The sequence below is a fragment of the Opisthocomus hoazin genome, chromosome 3 (genome assembly GCF_030867145.1).
Source record: "Opisthocomus hoazin isolate bOpiHoa1 chromosome 3, bOpiHoa1.hap1, whole genome shotgun sequence".
In the NCBI taxonomy this organism is placed as follows: domain Eukaryota; kingdom Metazoa; phylum Chordata; class Aves; order Opisthocomiformes; family Opisthocomidae; genus Opisthocomus; species Opisthocomus hoazin.
The window spans coordinates 69,590,803-69,612,349 of NC_134416.1; the positions used below are offsets into that span (position 1 = coordinate 69,590,803).

A 21,547-nucleotide genomic window follows, 5' to 3' on the forward strand; every position below is an offset into this window, starting at 1 on the left:
CCCATCTCACTGCTGGGAAGAAATGCAATGGAAACCTTGCTGTTGGTGTAGGAAGTATCAAAACCCCTGGTCCCACGTGGTGATTCATCCAGACCTGCCCACAGAGTTGCTTCCAGGGTCACCTGCCAGGGTCAGATGCAATACGAGGGACCACCTCCGTTGGTTTGTGCAATGACTTCAGAACCTTCAGCACTATATGATTATTTGATCAGAAACAGCCAGAAGCCACCGGTGCCGTCACACAGGCTGCATCTTCCAGTCCCAGGCGGGAGCCAGGACTTCGTCTCAGCTTGTAGAAAGAAATGCATTGGCCTCCTAGTTCAGACTCCGCACCAGCTCCTCTAGAACTACAGGGGCCTGAAGTTCTGTTTCTCGTTTGTTTGCACACAATATTAATACTATAATGGTCACATGCTAGCACTTACGGTGCTTGACACCTGAAGCTGACCGTACAGTCATCAGCTGATCAAACACAGTTCCCAACGCCTCTGAGACGCCGGTGGGTGCTGTATCCCTCTTCCTCTGCAGCACCGATGCTTTTAGCTACCGCTTCTTTCAGGGCTGGTAGTGCAGCTTCTTCAGGCAAAAGCAAACAGCAACACATGGGCTTCTCCTTTTCTCTGCCTGTCTGATACTGCCAACAGAGATTTCTTCAGCCACAGCTGGACTGCAGCTTGACCTTTTTGCCTGGGGAGCCCGGCATGGCAATGCTGAGTGTTGCCATGCAAGCTGATGCACAGGCAGCATGCAGACACAAAGCAGATCCGGAAAAGGCGTCCTTCTCCCGTGTGCAGGAATCCTGTCTGCACACGTATGTCCTCTCTCTGCCCCCCATCCCTTGTCTGAACCTTTGCAACTTCCGATAAAAGGAGTGCAAATAAACAGTCTCTGCTGTCCCTCTGCTGCTTGGATAGCTGGCCTCTTTGTACAAGCTGCAGAGCCGCCACCAAGTTAAAAAATAATAGTAAAAGTAGCTCTGCCTGCTTGAATCTCCTTGGGAAATAGTGCAAGAAACAGGGGCTGCAGGCTGTCAAAAAAGCGCTTAATTTGGGAAAATACCACGCAGCTGCAAACACCAACGGAAACAAAGATGTTAACAAAGGTTCTTTGTAAAAGATCACGCTGAAGGATAAATGCGTCTCTCCTTTCTCCTCGGCCATGTTTTTAAATGATGAGGCTTAAATGACTAGCAGACCAACTTGCATATGAATATGAAGCATTTGAAATTATTATTGCCCATATAATACTCTTTGCACAGTAATGCGTCATGAGGTCATGGGGGAGATACAAGTCACAGTGATTAGTAGTAAACATATTAACAACCCACATGCAAACCCCTTTTCTTCTTTCTAATTTTCAACATGTTCTGTCCACCCTGGCATAATGACAGGATTTCTCTCCTTTTAAAAATGTATGGGGGGAAAAAGGAAAAGGCTTGGGAAAAGCCTAGGCGATGTGGGAATGGCAACCTTCTGTGAGATCTGTGCTTCTGTATCGCTTTGGCAATTTAGAAAATTCACCTTCTACGGTGACAAGTCATGATCTTTAGCTGCTGTAGTTTTTGCACAGCTCTGTGGAGTTCAGAGGTAGTATGCTAAAGTACACCCACTGATGACCCACAGATTTTAAAGGCAGAAGGCTGGCGATCATCTGATCTCCAGCATGGCACAAGCAACGGGTTCACAACTGGTTTCTTCAGAGAAGCGTATAATTTAATGACCTTCCTGCCATTGCACCTTTTTCTCTTTCCCCCGGTTTTCGAGTAGATTAAAAGATCCATTGCTTGAGGATACAAGACTATGGTAAGAACATTGCAGTCAGGTTTAATAATGCAACACTGTGAAAGAACGGTCCAAGCAGGAGCAAATCTACCACTACTGAGGAATTTTATTGATATCCAAATCCTCTACTTTGATGTCTGCAAGGGAGGGGAGTCGATTCTACCCACTCAGATTTTCTTTAGGGTAGTATTTTCTGAAAGCGTACTCACTTTTAGGATGTCATCCAGATGCATTACTTCTTGGTCCAGGTCCTGAAACTCTTTATACTGCTCTTTATGTGGCTCAAGAGCTAAGAGAAGCCCTTGCAAGGCTTCTTCAATGCTTCCATCGAGACAGGACTTATATCCTTCTGACTCCCCACTAATCGATCCCTCAAACGGCAGCCTCTCTGGGGTCATGGCTGCCTCTGCTGATGTAAGCCTTTTTACCAGCTGCTTCGTGATGTTGCCCTCATAGGTATCCAGCTCCACAGGCTTAAGCTCTGAACCTTCATCCGTGTCCTGCAGGAGAGACACTGGGACACTTGTCTCTATAAAGACATGATCACTCCCAGCGTCAGAGGTTTTCTGGCAAATTTCAGGAACTGCCCTTGGGGTGGCCTTGTTCTCAACCACCGGCCCCTCTCCCCGGGACGGCAGGTCCTTCGGCTCGGCGACAGAGTCCCTGCGGGAGTCACTGCTGCTACAGTCCCAGCCTGAGCTCTTGGGGGACTTGAGAGCTCGGTGCTGGGTGGGGGTCACAGCGATGTCAGGGCTGGAGCTGACATGAGCAGAAGAGGACTCTGCGGCGTTGGCAGGGGCCACGCGGTCTTCGTATGGCAGGTCGCCAAAAGTGAAAGAAAGAGGCCGCTTCTCAGTGGTCGCCGTTCCATTTTCAAAGACGTCATCTGGTAAATTTGACTGAAAAAATAATAGAGAGAGAGAGGAAATGTTTTTCATGTAGCACTGGAAAGAGAAAAAAAATACAGCATGTGCCCGGGAAATAAAAATGCAAGGAAAAAGATTAAAGAAACATTCAAGACTTGAGAGACAGGAAAAACATTTCAAATCCAACTTCTGCTTTCATCTGGCACGGCTCCTGATTTTGGCAGGAGAAACTGCTGGAGAACTTGGGCTCAGCATCTCCCTGGTAAGCCGAGCTCTCCAGGAAGCGAGTCCCAGAACGCAGACCCGAATTTTGCTCATCCTACTAGATCCCCTCAGACAGCATTTCCACCGCATTGCTCTAGTTCCTGCAGCATGTCTCTTTGTAATGGGGTTGTACTTAAGCCACCTTGGCTGCATTTTCGTACCTGTTACAGATGTCCATTGTGTTTATTTTCTGACTTCTCAAGTAGCAATCCCTAAAATTTAACACAGCTTGCTCCAAAAGTATCTCTACTGTCATGGCATTTTAATGGTCTTATTACTATGCTATTTCTTGTCTGTTGGAAGTATGTTCTGCATGTGGCATGGACAAATCTAATAACTGTTAAACATGAGTTACACAGGAGTCATGTTCAACATGAGTTTCTGGCAAAATGACAGAAGAATTTCTGTGGTGGTGTATTGATCAAGAAATTGATCATTCTGGAAGCAAAACCAGCGTATACAGACCCCAAAATGGTCACAGCATATATGTATGTTCATCTCTCTGACTGACCTACGGGGAAAAAATCACTGCGGGAGTCACAACCTGCCTATTTGACCTACAAATTTTGCTTTGTTATGTGGCAAACTCGTGCAAATGCAAAGCACAGATGAAAGGCAACTACTATTTTGCTGACAATTTGCTGGAAAGAACTGCAGGCATTCACATGCTGGTAAGGTGCATACAGTTAGACTGTCCCAAACTTGCGTCTTTTTCCCAGCACTATTAGCAGCTTTTTTCCCTAAACATAATTACACTCAATGGTTGATTTCTTCTTTCCCCCAAAATGGGTATGCTTTTAGCATCTGAAAGTGAAGTTGTGAGGCAAATGTATAATATCAGTCAGCATAGCAGGCGATTTTTAACAACACCATGTTGGCTTGCATTCCGGCCCTGCCCTCCGCCCACAGACAGTTGGCTTCTGATCATTATCCCTGTAGAAGCCAAGAGGAACTTTGATTTAATGTGAGCAGCTTGGGCTTACAGTCATGTTCTCCCCTCTAATCAGTCAGCAAAATGAGTGAGTTGCAACAGAGAGGAACACATGAAGCATGCGCAGGAATGGAGATACCACACGGGGACTGAAAGGCTCCTTCACCAAACGAAAACCAGGACTCACATATAGCTCTAGCCCTGCTTTTGGGCTTAGCCTGAGCGATGACAGGTCACTAAAAGAGCGACTGCGACGAAGCTTGTCAAAGAAAGTGTCTTGCAGAGCATCTAAGATTCTCAACTTTGGCCTGTCTTGCAGGGGATGCAGCCATTTCTTCAACAGTTAAAGCAAAGAGGGTGTGAGGAAGGGCAAGTTAAATGAATGTTTTGTAGCAGACTACTAAATTACAGGCACGGGCTGCAGCACTTGTAAAATCCGTATCTGTACAGATGGCCTACTCAGTTTATACACAGTTCTGATTAAGCATTCAGACTTTGATTCACGTAAAATACGGGAGCACCCTATGAATATCTCCGGTACAGGGGCAAATCTTACCATGGGATGCATTAAAAATACTAGTGCTATAATGGTTGTTTAACTACTGTTAAGAATGAACACATATCTTACAAATATTATTCAAGTATTATAGCAATCGGGCAAGAAGAATAGGTATGCAATAATTGCCCACATTGTTTCAAAGATGCCAGGATCATAGTCACCTTCTTTTAGGATTAGCAGCTAGGAATTCACTTGCTTTACAAGTATTTGTAAGGATAACCTGCTGGAACCAGGGAAAAAAGCTTAGAAATGCAAAGCAATGAAGTATTTGCAGTGTTTGAACTGCTCTAGGGCGTCTCATTACACAAACATGAAGCCGAACAGAGCTTACAAAGAATGAGTGGTCCTTGAAGGTTGGCGTTTCGGGAGTGCCTTGGCTGTACATGGACATTCTCCTCTGGAGAGCAGATGCCTTGCTCACATTTCCTGCGGAGGGGGTCAAGTCTTCAACATCAAAGGGGCTGCAAAAACACAAATAGAAACAAAAAGTAGTTGTTAGGCTGAGTGAGAAGGAATTTCAGGTCCATGGAAAGGGTTTTTGAAAAGGTGGTTTACTAACACGTCAAAACCCAGAGGTAACAAGATTTTTAACAGAAATGTTTAAAAGAATACGTTGTTAATTAGACAGCAGGCTCAGAAGTGTGGTTTTCAGTTCTAATAAAAGTATTCTACTCTCAGAAATCATTTATGTAGCGTAGTCTGATGTTATTCTTCGCACATGAAAAGTATTCTTGGATTTGAGCTGACAAGTGTCACACATACTAATGAGAAAGGTGCTCTACTATTAATAGAGCTGTTGCATTATAAAGGAAACCAGTAGTTGTTATTGCTGGCTTCATGTTTATTGCATTACAAGAAATGGCATACATGACTGTAAAAGCTAAAAGCATCAATGCTTCTTTACAAATGACAGTTCCCAATTTTATTGAAGTGCTATGAGAATTGGGTTTGAATCCTAACACTATCAGCTTATCTATGCTGACCAATGCAGATAGAATCATAGAATCATTTAGGTTGGAAAAGACACTTAAGATCACCGAGTCCAACCAGAAACCTAACACTGCCAAGTCCACCACCAAACCATGTCCTTAAGCACCGTGTCTACAATGGACAATGCCAGATTTCCCACCACCCTCATGGTGCATAAAGCCCTTAAAAGCTAGCTTTTAAAGATGGGACAAATTCTGAACTTGGCTATGCTAGCTTAAATCCAGAGCAACCCCACTGAACTTTACACAAATATTAAAAAATTTTAAGGAATATATGAGGACTCAGTTACACCCCTTTCTTGAGCCTGGGGAAGAAGTATACGCTTTAGGCAATTTCATGATCTTTCTGTTTCATATGTCTCCTAAAGTCAGTACTCGCCATCCCTACTCTAACAGCTGAAGGTAGCACAACTAAGAACTTAGGCACAAACCCATTTGCCACAGGTTAACACAGGGAACCTGTGGCTGACCATGAACTCCTTCTCATCTCCCAAACTCAGGCTGCAATTCCTTCCCCATCTGCCTCAGCAGGGAGCAAAAAGGAGGGGAGAGACCGCATGGACATTTTCTCTTTGGTTGAATTTTTACAACTGCTTGACCCAGTGACCAGCCAGCCAGCTCTACTTACTACCAGGTGATTTCAAGGTTCAGCTTGATTGTGCCAAGGTCGTTAATGTCTACTGCAACCACCTGAGGCCGAGCTGCAAACAGGTCTTTTGTTTCACAGATAACACTTCCCACAAGGATGTGAGTTGCGAGTCCTTTAACTTCTGTGACCTGTAAGAGGAAAGAACAAGATACCTAGGACCATGCAAGGCATTGCAATCCTTAATTACAAAGCAATGGTTTTGATTTTCTGGCCTGGACCCCTCGCTAAAAGGCTTCCAAAATATGACTATATCTGTTGCATCTTCATTACTTAGGGGAAAAAAACTCAGATTTAAAAAAAATTTTTTAATAAATGTGTTGTTACATATGATCATGCTTCTGTGTTTTCTTTATGTTTTCACAGGTGTCAGAAGACAACAACGATATTGGCTCAGACCAAGGGGCTATCCAACCTTGGTATTTAGTCTTTTGCAGTGACCATAAGCAGAGCCCAAGGGAAGAGTAAGAACTGGGAAAGCCTATTGGATGTTCTCCTGTCTAATACTCTCCCAGTATTTTCATGACCATTTTCATGACAGGCAATCTCCTGATGTAGCCAGCCTACTTAATAATTCCCAAGGGAGCTCTGTTCTATGCATTCATCTCCTGTAACTCTGAAGCCATGTAGTTGTTTGCATCTATGACAGCCTTTCGTGAGGACTTCCACAGATCTACTGATGAGGAACCACCTCCATATGTTTTTATACTAAGTGTAGAGCACAGCACTATTCAAACTTACATATGTATCTGCCTGAAAATTCAGAGGGACAGTTATACATGCAGCTCCTATACAAGCAAACCTTTGGCCAGTTGCTTGAAAGTAATTTCTTGAACCTTTTTTGTGAAAGTCTTTGGGGACAGTCCACAAAGGGGTGACAATATACATATTAACCTTAATAAGACCGGGACTCTCATTTGTTACTCTCATGTACTATAAGAAAGAGTTCTCTCCTGACCTTTCCCCGTAAAGCTGTGCCATTAGATTGAGGAGGGTGACCCACCTTGTGTCACAACTCGACTGTCTATGGAAACCTACTGTCTCACACATTCGGGATTATTTTGATGCTGGTTTTGTAACTGCTTGCATTTTTTTCATGAAGTCTTTGCAATGTGTAAGTAGGATATTTCCCACGAGATTTTTAAAACACTCCCCTGTTTAAGCTGTCTAACCAGGTATACCTGGAATAATTCTTAGCAGCAATTTCTAGACAGGGGTGAGGGGATGGGTACCTCTAAGTTGGAGGTCTATTGGAAGGAAAGCACATGGACTTACAGCCAGCAGAAAACTGTGTGGGGAGGCCTGGGGCAATCGGGGGATGGAGCAGTGGAGGAAAGACTCTGGTTTGGGAGAAGTCGCTGCTGAATGCTAGGAATTGCAAAGGTTGTTCTTTCCCTGGGGGACGGGGCATAGAATCAGAGGGCAACAGAAGCTGCAGGCATTAGGAAATTTTGGGAACTGCTGTGCTCTAGGAAGCTGCCAAAAAGTCGGAGTGTTTTTTGTACAGTCTTCCATCTCACTGCCAGCAGAAACCTAACAGCAGAGGCCTGTGTAGCACTGCTGTTCTGTGCAGGGTGGTGGGACTGGACCTCAGGACTGCTCCAGCTTATGCCCAACTGGCTCCTGTGAGTGTTCAAATCAGAGACCTATGTATTTCTCCAGATCAACACATGCTGCTCTCTTATCAGAGCAGTATTAACAAACTCAGCAACAGTGGGACTTTTTGGGTTTGGATGTTTCGTTGTGGTTGTTTTTCTGAATGCTGTTAGCAAACAGGTTTCTAGCATTCCTTTGCTTTGGTGCAAATAATCTGAGTTTCTGGAGAGCAATGTGAGGCAAGGGTTGTGCTAGTATGGCTGTGACACCAGTCTGGGAAGAGTTAGGACAACCTCTCCCACAGGACTCCCACACTGACTACAGTCTTGTAGCATCTAGATTGGACAATACTATAGCACTTCATTCTAGTAGGTATGTTAGAAATACTAATGATGGCTCATTTCCATAGAGTTCAACAATCTGCTGCTGCATTTTTGCTGATGGTGCATGAGAAGGCAGCTTCTTGACTCCTGTCTTGCTTGCAGGCAAAGGAGTCAGCATGTGTACCTTAATGGAGATCAGTCCAACAATGAGAGGGAGGAAAACCATTTCTTCTCCGTCCCAGCTCTGCTTGCCATTCACTTCTATTTTGCCTTTCAGCTTCCATCGCTGGCGACCGTAACGCATGAAAATCTGAAAAAGAAAAATACTCCTGTCTTCCTGAGAAATGTGCTCTCTTGATGCACAAATATCAGAAACAGAACTGGGGAAAGGGTCTGAAGTAGGTTGGAAGAGTTAATGGTGCAAGTGCTGTCCTTCTGCTTCCCATCAAGGCAGCAGGAAAAGGTCTCTCCTCCAGGATCTCTGCCTCTCAGCTCTCCTAATCACTGCTTTCAGTAACGTACCCCTCGCCCCGGCTTTCACCTTCATAGAACCACAGAATGGTTTGGGTTGGAAGGGACCTTACAGATCATCTTGTTCCAACCCCCCTGCCATGGGCAGGGACACGTTCCACTAGACCAGGTTGCTCAAACCCCGTCCCACCTGGCCTTGAACACTGCCAGGGCGGGGGCATCCACAGCTTCTCTGGGCAACCTATGCCAGCGCTTCACCACCCTCATCATAAAGAATTTGTTTCTTAAATCTAATCTAGATCTACTATCTTTCAGTTTAAAAAAGTTTCATGTAACTAGATGACACGACAAAGAAGCTGCAGGAGTTTTAACTCTCTTTACAGGGAAAGCAGCAGTGAGCGGGAAGATTTGGAGGAGCAGGAGGAAAGTCCTCATGGCTTTTCCTAACACCTACAGCTTGGTGGATCTGCTGCCTTCCCAGGCAGGGGAGAGGGTAGGTGAGCTTTTGGCCATCGCCCATCAGAGGCCTCCCCAGCTGTGAGACTTTGGCTGGCTGGCGATGGAAATGAATGAGACCACGGTGCAGTAACACATCTTGAAGCGGTAAGAGCAGCAAGCCTACTCCGGGCTGCGGGGCTGGCTGGGAGAGACCGTTATCAAGTCACTGTGAATTTCTTGCAGGGTTAGCTCTGTTCCGAATAGAGCTGGAAGGTTTTATTCTAATCCATCTCTAATTAACCTGCTCTTGATGTTCCCCATCAGAACACTGCAGTGACCGGAGAACCTGACACAGCCTCAGAGCAGGCAGCATCTGGGTCTCAAGAAATGGTTATTCTGTGCCTTCCTCCTACTCTGCTTTATGATGAAGTAAAGCCTAAGCATCCAGAAAAGCATGCTTGCAAGGATGTGTTCCATTTGCTCTACGTGCATGGGATGGGGAATATGCTTTCTTCCAGGGGTATTAGAAAAGTTTGTCCAGAATAACCCAGTGAGAAGCATGCCCTCATTCTGGGAGATGCTTAAAAAATAAGGGAGTTTTGCTTGTGTATTTGTTCAGTTTTTTTAACTTAAATTTTTAATATTAAAAAAACAAAAGCTTGTTGTTCTTTGAATAGCCATCATCCACTGCTCTGAATATAATTTTCAGGTCCTGTGACAGATGCCCTGACATAGGCAGATAGAAAGAGAACTGCAAGGTTTTTCAGAGCATATACAGTAAAAATTATCGCTATTTCTGGGGTGCTGATGTGAAAAGACCTTATTCATTGCGATGTAAAAAGCAGCAGATATCTGCCTTCCTTTTGGTTCTTTTGCTATTAAACAAACCGTGAAGCAACGCAGACGTACCTCGTATTGATCTCCTGGGCAGAGCCGAGCAAAGCCAGCCAGACCTGGGAAGGAAAGACACGGAGGGGCTGCGGGAAGGGCCGGGCAGCCGAGCACGCCAGTGCCCGGCAGTGGGGTGCAGCAGGGTGCCTGGACCCTGCAGCCCCCACAGCCAGGACGTGTTTTTAACCCCCCTCTTGCTGCTGCCTTAGCATCCTCAAAACCAAGACTAGTATCCCCCACGCAAAATTTTCTTTCTCTTTCTTTTCTCTTTTTTTTTGGTATACTATTCATTGGGTTGTGGTTTCTTGCACATCAAAGATTTGCACTTTCCAGCTTTTTTTCCTACAACAGCTTGAATCATTCTACAATAATTATAGAAAAACAAGAAATAGCTTTCTGGTGTCACCTGGCTTCCGAAATCCAGCTTAACACCCTCACCATCACGAGGCGTGGGTGAGCTGCCGATTACCATGCAGTGCTTGCTGCTTAATGCTAATCAGACCGAGCTACACATTATAATACAGATTCTTTTTTAGTACATCTTAATATAAACACAAGAGTGGCTCCCTCTGTTTGGCGTTTCCATAACATTATCATTCCCATACTAGCCGAGCGTCTTTCAATAGTAAGCACATCAAGAAACATGACTGGCCTCTGTAATGCGAGATTTACCCCATCTTTCCCCAGAGGGGAGAGAAGTAGTGCAGCAAAGCACTTGTGGTACATGTTGGCTTGATATTTTTTTTTTCCCTAAAGGCAGGACACGATGATGCTATTTCTATATGGGCACTGTGCATGTGAAATGGAGAGTTTCCTGAGGCTTGTGACCATCCTGACATCCCAGGGACGTTACTGTCCCTCTCCGGCCTCGTGACCTGCTCTTCTGCAGGATGCAACTGGCTGTTTATCACCAACCTAATCCTCTCCCTCCACAGAAGGAACCACTCCCTTCTCACAGCTCTCCTCAGCAGATACCTATTGTGCTTGTTTTGGTATAAAAATTACCTCAGTCACTTAGTCTTACTGTGACCAAAGACAAGTGCTGCCTCATACTTGTCTTGCAACAGCTGCTGAGGCACCACCAGCTTGTGGGGCAGGTTTGTCCTTCCTGCACAGTCCATACTCTCAACAGGACCCAGCTTTGCCTGGGTAAGCCTAAAACTATGCCTGCAGTGTTGCAATGCCCCGAAAAAACAGCTTGACGACACATACAAAGGCTACGGCAGAGAAATGAATGGACAAACTTTCCAGGGTCTTTGGGCTGCATTTATCCTAAAATGCCATGACTGAACGTATATGCGTGTGTTAAAATCAAGGCAAGTATGATGAACCCCAGTCTTGGCTTTATTTACTGGGCTGAGTTAGTCCTGCTATCTGGACTGTGGGAGCAACGAGACCCCTGCACGCAGTCATGGCCTGTCCCTGCGATCTGCTGAGACTCCTCTTCCACTTCTTTGACCAGAAAAGAGTTTTCTTCGCTCATTTTATGGTTTAGCAGAATCAAGAGCCCCTTGCACAGAGCTCATGTTACCAATTCCTTTCTAATTTATTTACTGTTTATAAATAATTTAAGCTTGTGAGGACTCCACTGCTGCTTCTCTCTCCCCAGGCATGCTTTTATAAGAGAATTTGATCTCTGCTGGGACATGACTGAAAGTATCTGAGGAAAAGAAAAGGCCTTTTTCTTTGCTCAGCGGATGGGGCGGGCAGGGGAACGTATCTTAAAACTCCAGACGGACGCTGTCTGGTGTCAAGGTCTGTGAGTGGTGACTGGCCCAGCCAGGCTAGTCAAGTCTCTTCAGCCTGATGAAGAGGAGGCTAAGCACTGACTTGATTACAGGGGATAAGTGCTTTCCTAGGAAGCAACTTTTTGGTAACTGAGTGGCTTTTGGGGACTAAACACATTGCAGGAGCCAATGGCTCTACAGCACCATTTTGAATGTCACGCCTTTGTAAAAGCACTGGGCTCGTAATGCAGATGGGGTGGGTGGTTGCTCCTGGGGCATCAGAACGAGTAATTGGAGGCTAGGGTCTGTGGTAAGGTGTCAGGGCCGCCTGAAGGTGTCAGTCCATGCCACACCTACAGCTCCGCTTGTGGGCAGGACGCTGGGTGTGGGGACTTCGGTGCTTGTGCTGGTCTCGGTGCTGCAGAGCTCCTGGTGTGCCAGGCCAGGGACCAGCTGGGCACCTCGCCTTCTGCTGCCCTGGCCCTTCAAACAGGTAGTACAGGGACACCTCCCTACACATCATAACAGGACACGCAGATTCCATGATACAGGGACTTCTAAATTTCCACACCACGTTTCCCTGTTTAATTTCAACAGCTGATTAATCCTGAGCAATAATCTAAACCTGCTGGCAAGTTTATTATCTTTATTTTCGAAAATGATCAGGCTTATTTTTTTTTTTTAATGTCAGTCATAAATACACAGTGTGGGTCCCCTGCTTCCTGACAGCACTGTGTAGGTTGGCTTGCTTTCAGTGTAAGTGACAAAGGGCACAAAATAAAAATAACTTTCACTGGAACGGCTAGGAACAGATAAGCTTTGGGGAGAGGAATGATTTTAAATTAGATCCTAAAGTTAGCTGGATATGCTGCAGTATAGCTTCAGGGGGAAGCTTGCTGCGCGATCTGCAGGCTTTTGTGCTAGAGCTGTTGTGAGCTTTAGCAACAGCAATGGCTGGATTGTCCTATTGGATTCCTATTCCTACGGAAAACTAGCCAGATAGAAATCTTAGATGTTCTAACTTACTGATATTTCTCTTTGTTATTTTCTAATTTGGGCTTCTTTATGTTACAAGACCTGGACCTGTGTTCAGAAGTAGCTGCTGTTTCTGGTTTGTGCTCTGCTCCTGCATGTCAGTGCAGAACCTCGCTTCTCCAGAGCTCGTGAGGTTTGCTGGAGGACTTGGGCATTCAAAAGAGAAGCTGGCAGACCTTTTCAGCACCATCATTTGTGATGCCACAACACCTTCTGCAACATGTCCTGCCATCAGGAACTGCACATTGCGCTGCATTTACAGCAAGTACGGAAACAGTCCGAGGGACCTGGCCTGATGCAAGTCCCTTTGTGCACTGTGTGGCCTTGCATTCGCTTCAGCGTGTCCATGCTGCGGCTCTGCTGTGGGTTTTTGTACAAAAACATCTGGCTCAGGCTGTGTGTGTCCATCTTGCACCTACGCACCTCTGACTGCCTTTCCAGTACTGAAGAGTGGGGGCTTTGAAACCTGAGGTTTGGTGCTCCGCGATGGAGCCAGGAGAACTGTAGTAGCTGCTGCACTTGTTTTCTCTAGTATGGAAGCCTGGAGTAACTGTTTTAACTTGGTCTAAGCTAGATCATGTCTCGGGCACTGCAACCCCTGGACACAACTAACTGACAGCTGTGACAGGGCAAGCAAAAGCAAAACCCTGTATGAGGTTTGTCAACTCTAAAAACCCCACCAGCAATACCATGGGTTTTTTAAAGACGAGAGTTTTCAAGTGAAGAATTGAGTGCACACATGTTTAGATGCCGATTTTGTTTTATAGGACTATTTTCATGCCAGTGATTGAAGATCCAAAAAAGATATTCCCCCACAATCTCTTCAAGACATTTAGTCTTAAAGCGATAACAGCATTAACAATACCTAGTGATACACTGAGGCTTCAGGTGAAACTCATTCCATTGTATTCAAGCCCATAAAGTCCCCTGTCATAAAGACAAGGAATAAAACCAAAAGGTGAATGCTACCACTGAGTTATCTAGGTGTTTAAATAGTAAACTACCCCCAGGTTTTTGCTTTTTTACATTTGTTAAAGATAGCAGTAGTCAGAATCAGCAAAAGTAAAAGACTTGGAAACAGCTGAGGTCAAATTAAGAAAGTATTTCAAACTGCTGCTCCACAGGCATTCAAATAATTTCCCAGTCATCTTCTTAAAGGATTATGGAAATAGAGGCAAAAGGTACAGCAGCCTTCGAAACTGAATTGCTTTGGCTGTTGGGAGAAGTGTTTGTGGGAGGTAATTAGCCTTGAAAAGTAGAAGCAGCATCTCAGAAAATGTCTCTGCAAGCTTTGATGTTCCTTGCTTTGTGATCCTTTCCACTGGGCTGGGGTGTAAGTTGGGGGTTTGAAGGCTCAGCAATGGGTGTGGTGGGGGAAAACCACACCTATGACAAACACACGTCAAACTAGCACGTCTCCATGCCCTTGCTGACGTGCACAGAGACCGCTACTGCTGAGGGAACGAGAAGGAAAAGGTGAAAAGGCAATTACCTTTCATCTTGATGCAAAACTCCCCCAATAGGTTTTCCAGCTCTGCTTCTATGGTACACATGTTCTGTGTTGGAAGAGAGAATGGTGAGGTCAGACAAACCCTCTTTTCCTCTTTTTGCCTTTTTTTTTAAAAAAAAGAGGTTTATTTAGAAAGAAAAGCTTCTGTTATGCAGACAAACGATAGCTTGCAATAAAATCAATCTGCCAGAGCCACCCTTGACGTTTAGCTAGGTCTGGCCATAAAAATGGCAGCTGAGCTACGCCTGCTCACACCAAAGCTGAACATAACCCCGTGCTCTTCTGCTGCTGTGCTCTAATCCTCCCGTTGGCAGAGGGCAGCTGTGGCCCTCGAAGCGTAGCCTGGTCACTGTCCCAGTCCTCTCCAGCCAGAAGATGTACCCGCAGCAGCAACTCCATGCCAAAGTGGCTCCCAGCACATTTTTAACCCCTCAAGAAACTGGGACTACATTAAGAAAAAAATATTGTAGGAGACAGGTACCAGACCCTCTCCACTTCCTCCTTCAGATTTCGGAAGGCTGTCACAGCTTGCGTGCTGGGATCTTTGTGACACCGTTAGACGCCTCTTTATCAACTGCCTGTTTAAAAACTCAGATGTTGATCACAGCAAGTAAAACTCGATAGGATGCAGCAGATGTCTGTACACACATGGGTTCCAGCCAAGCTGCCACACCAAAATCTGCAGGGTGGGAATGAGTTAGTCGGCATGTAGTAGGTTTGGGGCAGATTTACGCTTTTTTTGTTGTGTAGCAGCTCCTGGATATAACCCTCCTCTCATAGAGCATAAATATTATTATTTCAAGGAACTCTTTAGGCCTGTGTCCCCCATCTCTGTAAGTCATCAGGTATTCATCTGAAGATGAACAAAGAAATAATAATTCTTCCTCACTGATGTTGCTTTTAATTCTTTTATCTGGATGAAATTCTCCCTGACATCATTGGCAAAGTTCCCACAGCCTTCAAACAGCGCAAGAGCAAAAGACTAAACAGATGAGGATGTACCTCTGTGTACTCCTTGTAACTCCTGTTGATTTCGGTTAAACTCTCTCGAGCTGCTTTGCTGGCAGGAGACATTGCAAAGGCTTGCTTCATTTTGCTGGCACCATCACAGAGACGTCTTTGGATACAATAGGCTTCATAAAGCTCATCCACCTAGAGGGAACAATGACGACGTATTGAAAAAAAATGGAGAAAACCCAACCAAATAAAACCAACAAATAATGAAGTTATTTGCATTACAGGGAAACTGAGTCAAACTATTGTATCCAATGGAGGGGCTGAGCAAATGAAGCTGTGATACTGTTACGGTCTATGAAAAAGAAACATAAGATCAAAATAACTTCCACTGCAAACATCTCGTTACAGCAACACCAGATGCTGCCAGCAATTCACCCGCTTGCCCTGCATGCCTTCAACCAGCACTACTCCCTTTTCCCCCTTGGCTGGGCTACATACAATCGTAACGGTAGGGCAGGCATGCAGCAAGCTTCTCAGATATACCAGTGTGGAAAAGCTCTTTCACAGGCACCTGCAAAGCCCACACTGCTAAAAGGGACTGGACACGTTAAATGGCACATTTAACAGGGCCAGCAATGTCTTCGGTATTGCTAACGCCAGCCGTGGATCAGGACTGTTGCAATATTTGATTAATAGGTAATATTGGAAGCAGGAGGTGACTTTTTTGAATTCTCACTGCCCATCCTGCAGAAACTGGGAGTCATGGTCAGAATCAGCACAAGCAAAGCGCTTAGAAATAGCTGATGTCCAATTAAAGAAGTATTTTGAACTTCAGTCCCCCAGGCATTCACGTAATTTCCTAGTCATCTTCTTAAAATCCTTTGGCATGACTTAGGCACCCAACATTTAATAAAAACTCTGGAAGTTTTGCAAAATCTGCTCATGCAGTTTAAAGTCTCCCCTGGATCTATCTTCAGAGTGCAATGGATTTACGTGTGTCTCATGCTTTGGTTTCCCTTTTCCCTCTGATCTCTGCACTGAAAGTATGCACTTACTCTGTCCGAGCTGTTTGGTGGGAGTCTACAGTGCTATAGCTTCTTTCATAGAAACTCCAGATACAGGAGATGTAGCTTTTCTAACTTGACTTTGTCAGGGTGAGGAGAAGGAAAGGAATAGAAGATCAAATTGTGTCAGGGGAGATTTAGATTGGTTGTCAGGAAAAATTTTTTTACTGAAAGAGTGGTCAGGCATTGGAACAGGCTGCCCAGGGAGGTGGTGGAGTCCCCATCCCTGGAGGTGTTCAAAAAACATGTAGATGTGGCACTTTGGGACATAGTTTAGCAGACATGGTGGTGGTGGGGTGACGGTTGGACTTCATCATCTTACAGGTCTTTTCCAACCTTAATGATTCTATGATTCTGAGAAGCTGCTCTTCTTTCTGCTTCTAATGTCCCTGCTAAGATAGGGCAATATTTGTTTTTCACCTAGAATAACTTTCTCCTTTGTTATCTCTGTCATCAAGCAACCACCCTGTGCCCCGTGGTGCTGGTTGCTCAGTAGCAGATTTTCACAGCAGAATTTTTCTCTATGAAAGTTTCCTCGGCTTCCTCAGGCTATGGCTTTGTGCTGCTACATTAGAGCTCAGCCTGATGTGACAATCCAGGCATATTCAAAATCCCATTTTCCAAGCCTGCTTAGCCTCTAACAGAAAGTGGTGTTGCTTATTTGTTTGGAATGGGACTGGTCTTCCTGATAGCTTCAAAGCATTAGGTGGACTTTTACAAGGGTAGCTTGGATTCCCAATGGCCGAAGCCCCTGATTTGAGGGATCTGTAACCAAATCAAGGACTGCTTTGCTAAAGGGAAAGAGCTCAGCAAAGGGTAATGCAAGCACAGGCAGCATTCTGCCATATCAAAGTTACAAAAAAAGCTTCTTGGAGCCATATCCACTCCTATTCCTCTTGCAAGTCAGCAAGCTAAAGACAGCTACTATAAACAGCTGTCACTTGGTATTTACTTCTGCCACACGGGTGGAGCGTTGACTTGGGCCTCATGTCCTGCCCCTGCCCACGCGAGCACGGCTGGGGCAGGCTCATCTGCCTCCCTAAATATGAGGTGGGGTCCGCTGCTGCGCATCCCCTTTTCCTCGCTTTGCTTCCCGCACGGAGCGGCAGCGGGTAGCGGGCAGAAGGCATCGCTGCGGCCCCGATTCCGTACAGCTGACAAAGACCTTCTCTGTCATTAGAAGTAAAGATGTTTCCTCACCTGCCCAAGCCCGTAAGCTTTAACGCAGCACAGCTCGGTTCCTTTCGTCTCTGTTGCTGTGGGTTACGGAAAGTGAACTAATGTACTCAGCCTGAGTAACACTGACCAGCGATACCTCTTGTGTTTGGCGCTTTTCAGTCCTATTATAATCCCAGAAACCATTAGCTCTGAGCAGGCTGGAGTGGGAAGGGCCTGAATGGAAATGTTCTTTAAGCACTAATTTTGCCATTCATGTTGCCAGCAAGAGAGAAGGTGGTTTGGGGAACAAAATTTCAGTCTATCGCCTGATGATTTACATCTTTTTTTTTCGGCTCCAAGAGTAAAAGAAGACTGAAATTAAAAGGTTTGGATGGGTTGTCATATCTGGAGCGCTTCAAGCTGTGTGAATGCTTTTCAAAAGACATTTCATCCATCAAAAATAATTCATTCTTTTGTCAGGCTCAGAAAAGCAACTAATTGCTAGCAGATATGTTTATAACTAAGAGAATACACACCATGGATTTTGTCCAGCTCTAAAATGTATTAATATAAACCATGAGTACCTCTACTGACTGTTCTCACCAATGTAATCAAGTGGACGTGGGCCCCAAACCATGCAGCAAAAGCGTTAGCACTGAAATCCAGGAATAAATCCAATCTAGCTGCTGCACACGGCAGAGACAACTGCCGAATTAAATTACTTTCAGATGCAACCCTCTCTCTACCTATGGTTTAACAATAAGCATGCGATGAGAGAGATTTTTCCCAGCATGTGTCCGACCCTGTGTTCTCTCTGTACACAAAAGCAGGCGGGAGCGTCTCGGGGCACGGCTCGACCTCGAGGGCTACAAACCACGCGGAAACCCTCTCCTTGGCTCCGACCACCAGCCCGTCGCAGGAAAAATACCGAATCTGGGAGAGGCTTCGTCAAGGCGGCCTCCCCGGAGCAGAGGGGTAGCAGGAGGCCAGGGCTTTGTTTTCCGAATAACATAGGAGCAGATGCAGAAGAAAGATGATAGGAGCGCTCGTTACCTTGCTGATGTGGAACTCCAGCCTTCTCATGTATCTTTCGACCGCTTTGATTTGCTGAAGGAAAGGAGAAGGCAGAGGGTGAGGCATGTTTAAATAAATCAGTAAGTCGTCACCACGCTAGCTCTGCTCGGGTCTTCAGGTTCCCAGGAAGCCAAGCAACTCTTCCTTAAAACATGCAGGGTTTTGTTGCTTGTGAATCTGGAGTTAGCTGTCCCACCTTTCTACCATTAATCTGCTGCTGACAATGGAGCTCACCATCTCCTGTACCTCATGTATTTTTGAACAAAAGAAGTTTTTCTTCCACAGGATTTCCCTAGTTTTGTGAATTCTTAAAAAAAAAAAAATCTGAACTTATTTAGTTCAAAATTTGAAAACTTGTATTAAAATTGTCTGGGTTTTGTTTTTCAAAATCCATTCTCTTCCTCAGCAAACTGTTTTTGAAAGCAAAAGCAAGCTTGGCATTTCGACTGAAAAAAAGCCAGACTTGTTCAGGAGACATTTCTGAAAGCTTTCCTTTTGTTTCACTCGAATTTTCCTGCAGGAAATAATATCTCCAATTTTTCAATCTCCCTTCCCCAGAACTGGCAGGAGCAGGGATGGGCCGGGGCTTGCCCGGCTCCCGCAGCCACCCCCGGCGTGCCCCTGCCAGCCTCCCGCCCACCCAGAGCTGGCAGGGCGATGCTGCACAAGGCGATGGATTTGATGCCTGGCAGCCCACAGAAACAGGAGGTCTCGCTCCTCCGCCTCCGTCCTCCCCTGGCAGGGGTCTGCCTCCCTTCCTGTGCCCAGCCCAGAGCCAGTCTAACTGGGCAGACCCCAGGAAAGGGCTGACGGGGTGAGTTTGACGCCGGGGTAGGCAGTACGGCTGGCTGGCGGAGGCGCCGGGCAATACCAGAGCCCCTGGGAAGAGGAGGGGAGCGGGACTTCTTCCTTCGCAACTGGAAATTGTCAGGCAACTTCTGCCTCGATGGTGCTGGTCTGGGTAGTGGGTCTGGCTGAGAAAGGTTTCCCATGCCAGATACATACACCGTACAGATATCACTGCTTCCTTGCAAAACCAGCGTCAAAGAGAGTAACGTACCTTATCTAAATCGTACAGGACTCCCTGCAATAAAGAAGATAAAACTGATTAATCTTGTAACGTAACAGTACCATAAGAAAGTAATGTTTGGCAGTCAACAGAAATCACAAACCAAGACCAGGGCTGGAAGGGAAGAAGAGCATCATTGTACGCTCCCACCCCCTGGCTGCTCCAGCACCATGAGAAGGTTACTGTGCATCCGCACGATGAAAGAGCATCATGACACGTACCAGGCGTGAGTTTCTTTTCATGTCTTTTAACTGAGTAGTCAACTTATCCAGCTCTGTCTGGTGAACTTCCAGATACTCACTGTAAACACAAACCAGAGAAGGGATGCATGAGCTCTGCAGCACATACCGAGCTGGCTGCTGACTGTCCTAAAAGAAAATCTGCCCAGCAAATGGCTTTCCTCACTGGATGCGTTTCCAGACAAAACCCCATTTACGCTGATCTGTCCTAAAAGCAGCTCCCTGCTGCCTTTTTGGGAACAAATAGGAGCCACTCATTTAGCTGTGTATAAGAGCTCGGTGTCCTCCTTAGGCTGAACAACCAATTTCAAGTAAACTAATCTGCTGCTCAGTTTACGGGCTGGTGCCTTCCAATCGCTGCTCTTGTATCTGGCTGGTACAAGCTCCGTTATCGTCTGGGACGTTATCTTAAGGGCAATACAAGCCTCTGATAGGACTTCAGGAAATTTGGAGGAGAAAAAAATATCTAATGTTGAAATTCCAGCCTTTGGGAGCTTTCCTAGTAATTTGAGTGGAAATGGGATTCTGCTCCCTCTATTCCTGCACAAGTATTTCAGATCCTAAGTGTTACAATCCAGGCTCTAAGAGATGTATTTTCCCCTCCTATGATTAAGGATCCCCGGTCCTGTGATATGTTTCTCTAGGCTCTAAAATGTCACAGAAAGCTTCAGTCAACAAGCAGGATAAAGGCTCTTACTCCAGGCCATTCTTCAGGGCTTGGTAGACCTCTTCCATCCTTTTAGGCTGAGGCTCTTTGGGGGTGGTGCTGTTCTTATGGCCCAAATTATGCATTTTCTTCACCTTCGCTTGGGGCTTCTTGAGTGCAGAGGAATTTTCAATAAAGGAGTTACACCTGTGAAATGAACATTAAAGAGGAGGAAACCCCAATAAATCACAATGATCTCAAAGGAGCATAGCTTGGAGAAATCTTCTGATGTTATCTCTGCTAGCAGAAATGAACCTGCTTCTGTGCCTGCAAGTTGAAGGACTGCATTTGTTTACAGGTTAAGAGGTCTGAGCAGCCTGGGGCACGCGCTGTCAGCTTTTGATGTGCCAGTCGCCTTGCCGAGATACGAATGGTGGTCTGGAAACGCTGGGCTGAGCCTGAGGCTCATCAGACATTTCTCTGTCTTATGCCGTGCCTGTCCTGCCTCGCGTTGCTCAGCCACAGCCATAAAAGGGCTGAGCTACATCCAGGTGCTAAAAACCAAGGGGAGCCCAGATAATCTCGGGCATAAAGCCTGGGGGCTCCTAAGGAAGACTGAGGCTCAGTTAATAGCACGTCTGGAGGACGGCATCGCGCCGCTGGTCTTGAGCATGGACCGTCGGCATCTCCGTACGGCAAAGGGGGAACAGTTGTCCTGCACAGAGGGGCCTCTCCAGTGACTCCGCTGCAGGTAGGTCAGCATCTAACAACCATCACTGACTTGAGGCAGCCCTTTGCCTGCTCTCCCTCCTCGACTGCTAGCTGGTGGTCTGGCACTCAGAGACTTTACACAAGTTAAAATTAATCATAAAGTAGCCTCTGGGGGCATCAGGAGCTGGATGGCTTGGTAAGTGCCTGACTTCAAGCCCCAGGTCCTGTCTAGCTAAATGGCGGTGCAATGAAAGGCTCTGCAGCTTCCAGCAGGACACGAAGGCAGCCCTGCGAAGGAAACAGAGCCGTTTTGTATTCATAGCAGCGTGGCAACAGAAAACTGTCTTTTAGGTAGCAACGGTCTCAAACTGGGGGCGGTGGGAAGAGTACCATGTTCCTGCACATTTCACATGTTGAAAAGATCGCTGCATAAGTTAGTTAGTACATTAAAATGACTCTCCAACATTCTCACAGCTCTGAGACATGTGAGGAAGCCCTGCATTAACAGGGGAGAGGCAAACAGGCACTGAGTAGCTAAGGCAGAGGGTAACAGCTTAATTGTACAAACAATATACAGAGAGATTTTAGCCTAGAAGACTTTC

At 45.8% G+C, this 21,547-nt stretch overlaps 1 protein-coding gene across 3 annotated transcripts in view; it reads right to left on the minus strand.

Moving 5' to 3' along the window:
* The window catches only part of RIPOR2 (RHO family interacting cell polarization regulator 2), a 75,693-nt gene that overhangs the window by 12,630 nt on the left and 41,516 nt on the right, over positions 1–21,547 (minus strand). For all 3 annotated transcript variants that reach the window (XM_075416601.1, XM_009939616.2, XM_009939617.2), the window contains exons 3-13: positions 20,286–20,441; positions 19,571–19,649; positions 19,341–19,364; positions 18,260–18,313; positions 15,030–15,179; positions 14,010–14,073; positions 9,774–9,817; positions 8,140–8,265; positions 6,019–6,167; positions 4,733–4,862; positions 1,991–2,680 (exon numbers count right to left, since the gene is read on the minus strand). In XM_075416601.1, the coding sequence (XP_075272716.1) occupies positions 1,991–2,680; positions 4,733–4,862; positions 6,019–6,167; positions 8,140–8,265; positions 9,774–9,817; positions 14,010–14,073; positions 15,030–15,179; positions 18,260–18,313; positions 19,341–19,364; positions 19,571–19,649; positions 20,286–20,441 (1,666 nt within the window). The remainder of the gene's footprint in view (positions 1–1,990; positions 2,681–4,732; positions 4,863–6,018; positions 6,168–8,139; positions 8,266–9,773; positions 9,818–14,009; positions 14,074–15,029; positions 15,180–18,259; positions 18,314–19,340; positions 19,365–19,570; positions 19,650–20,285; positions 20,442–21,547) is intronic.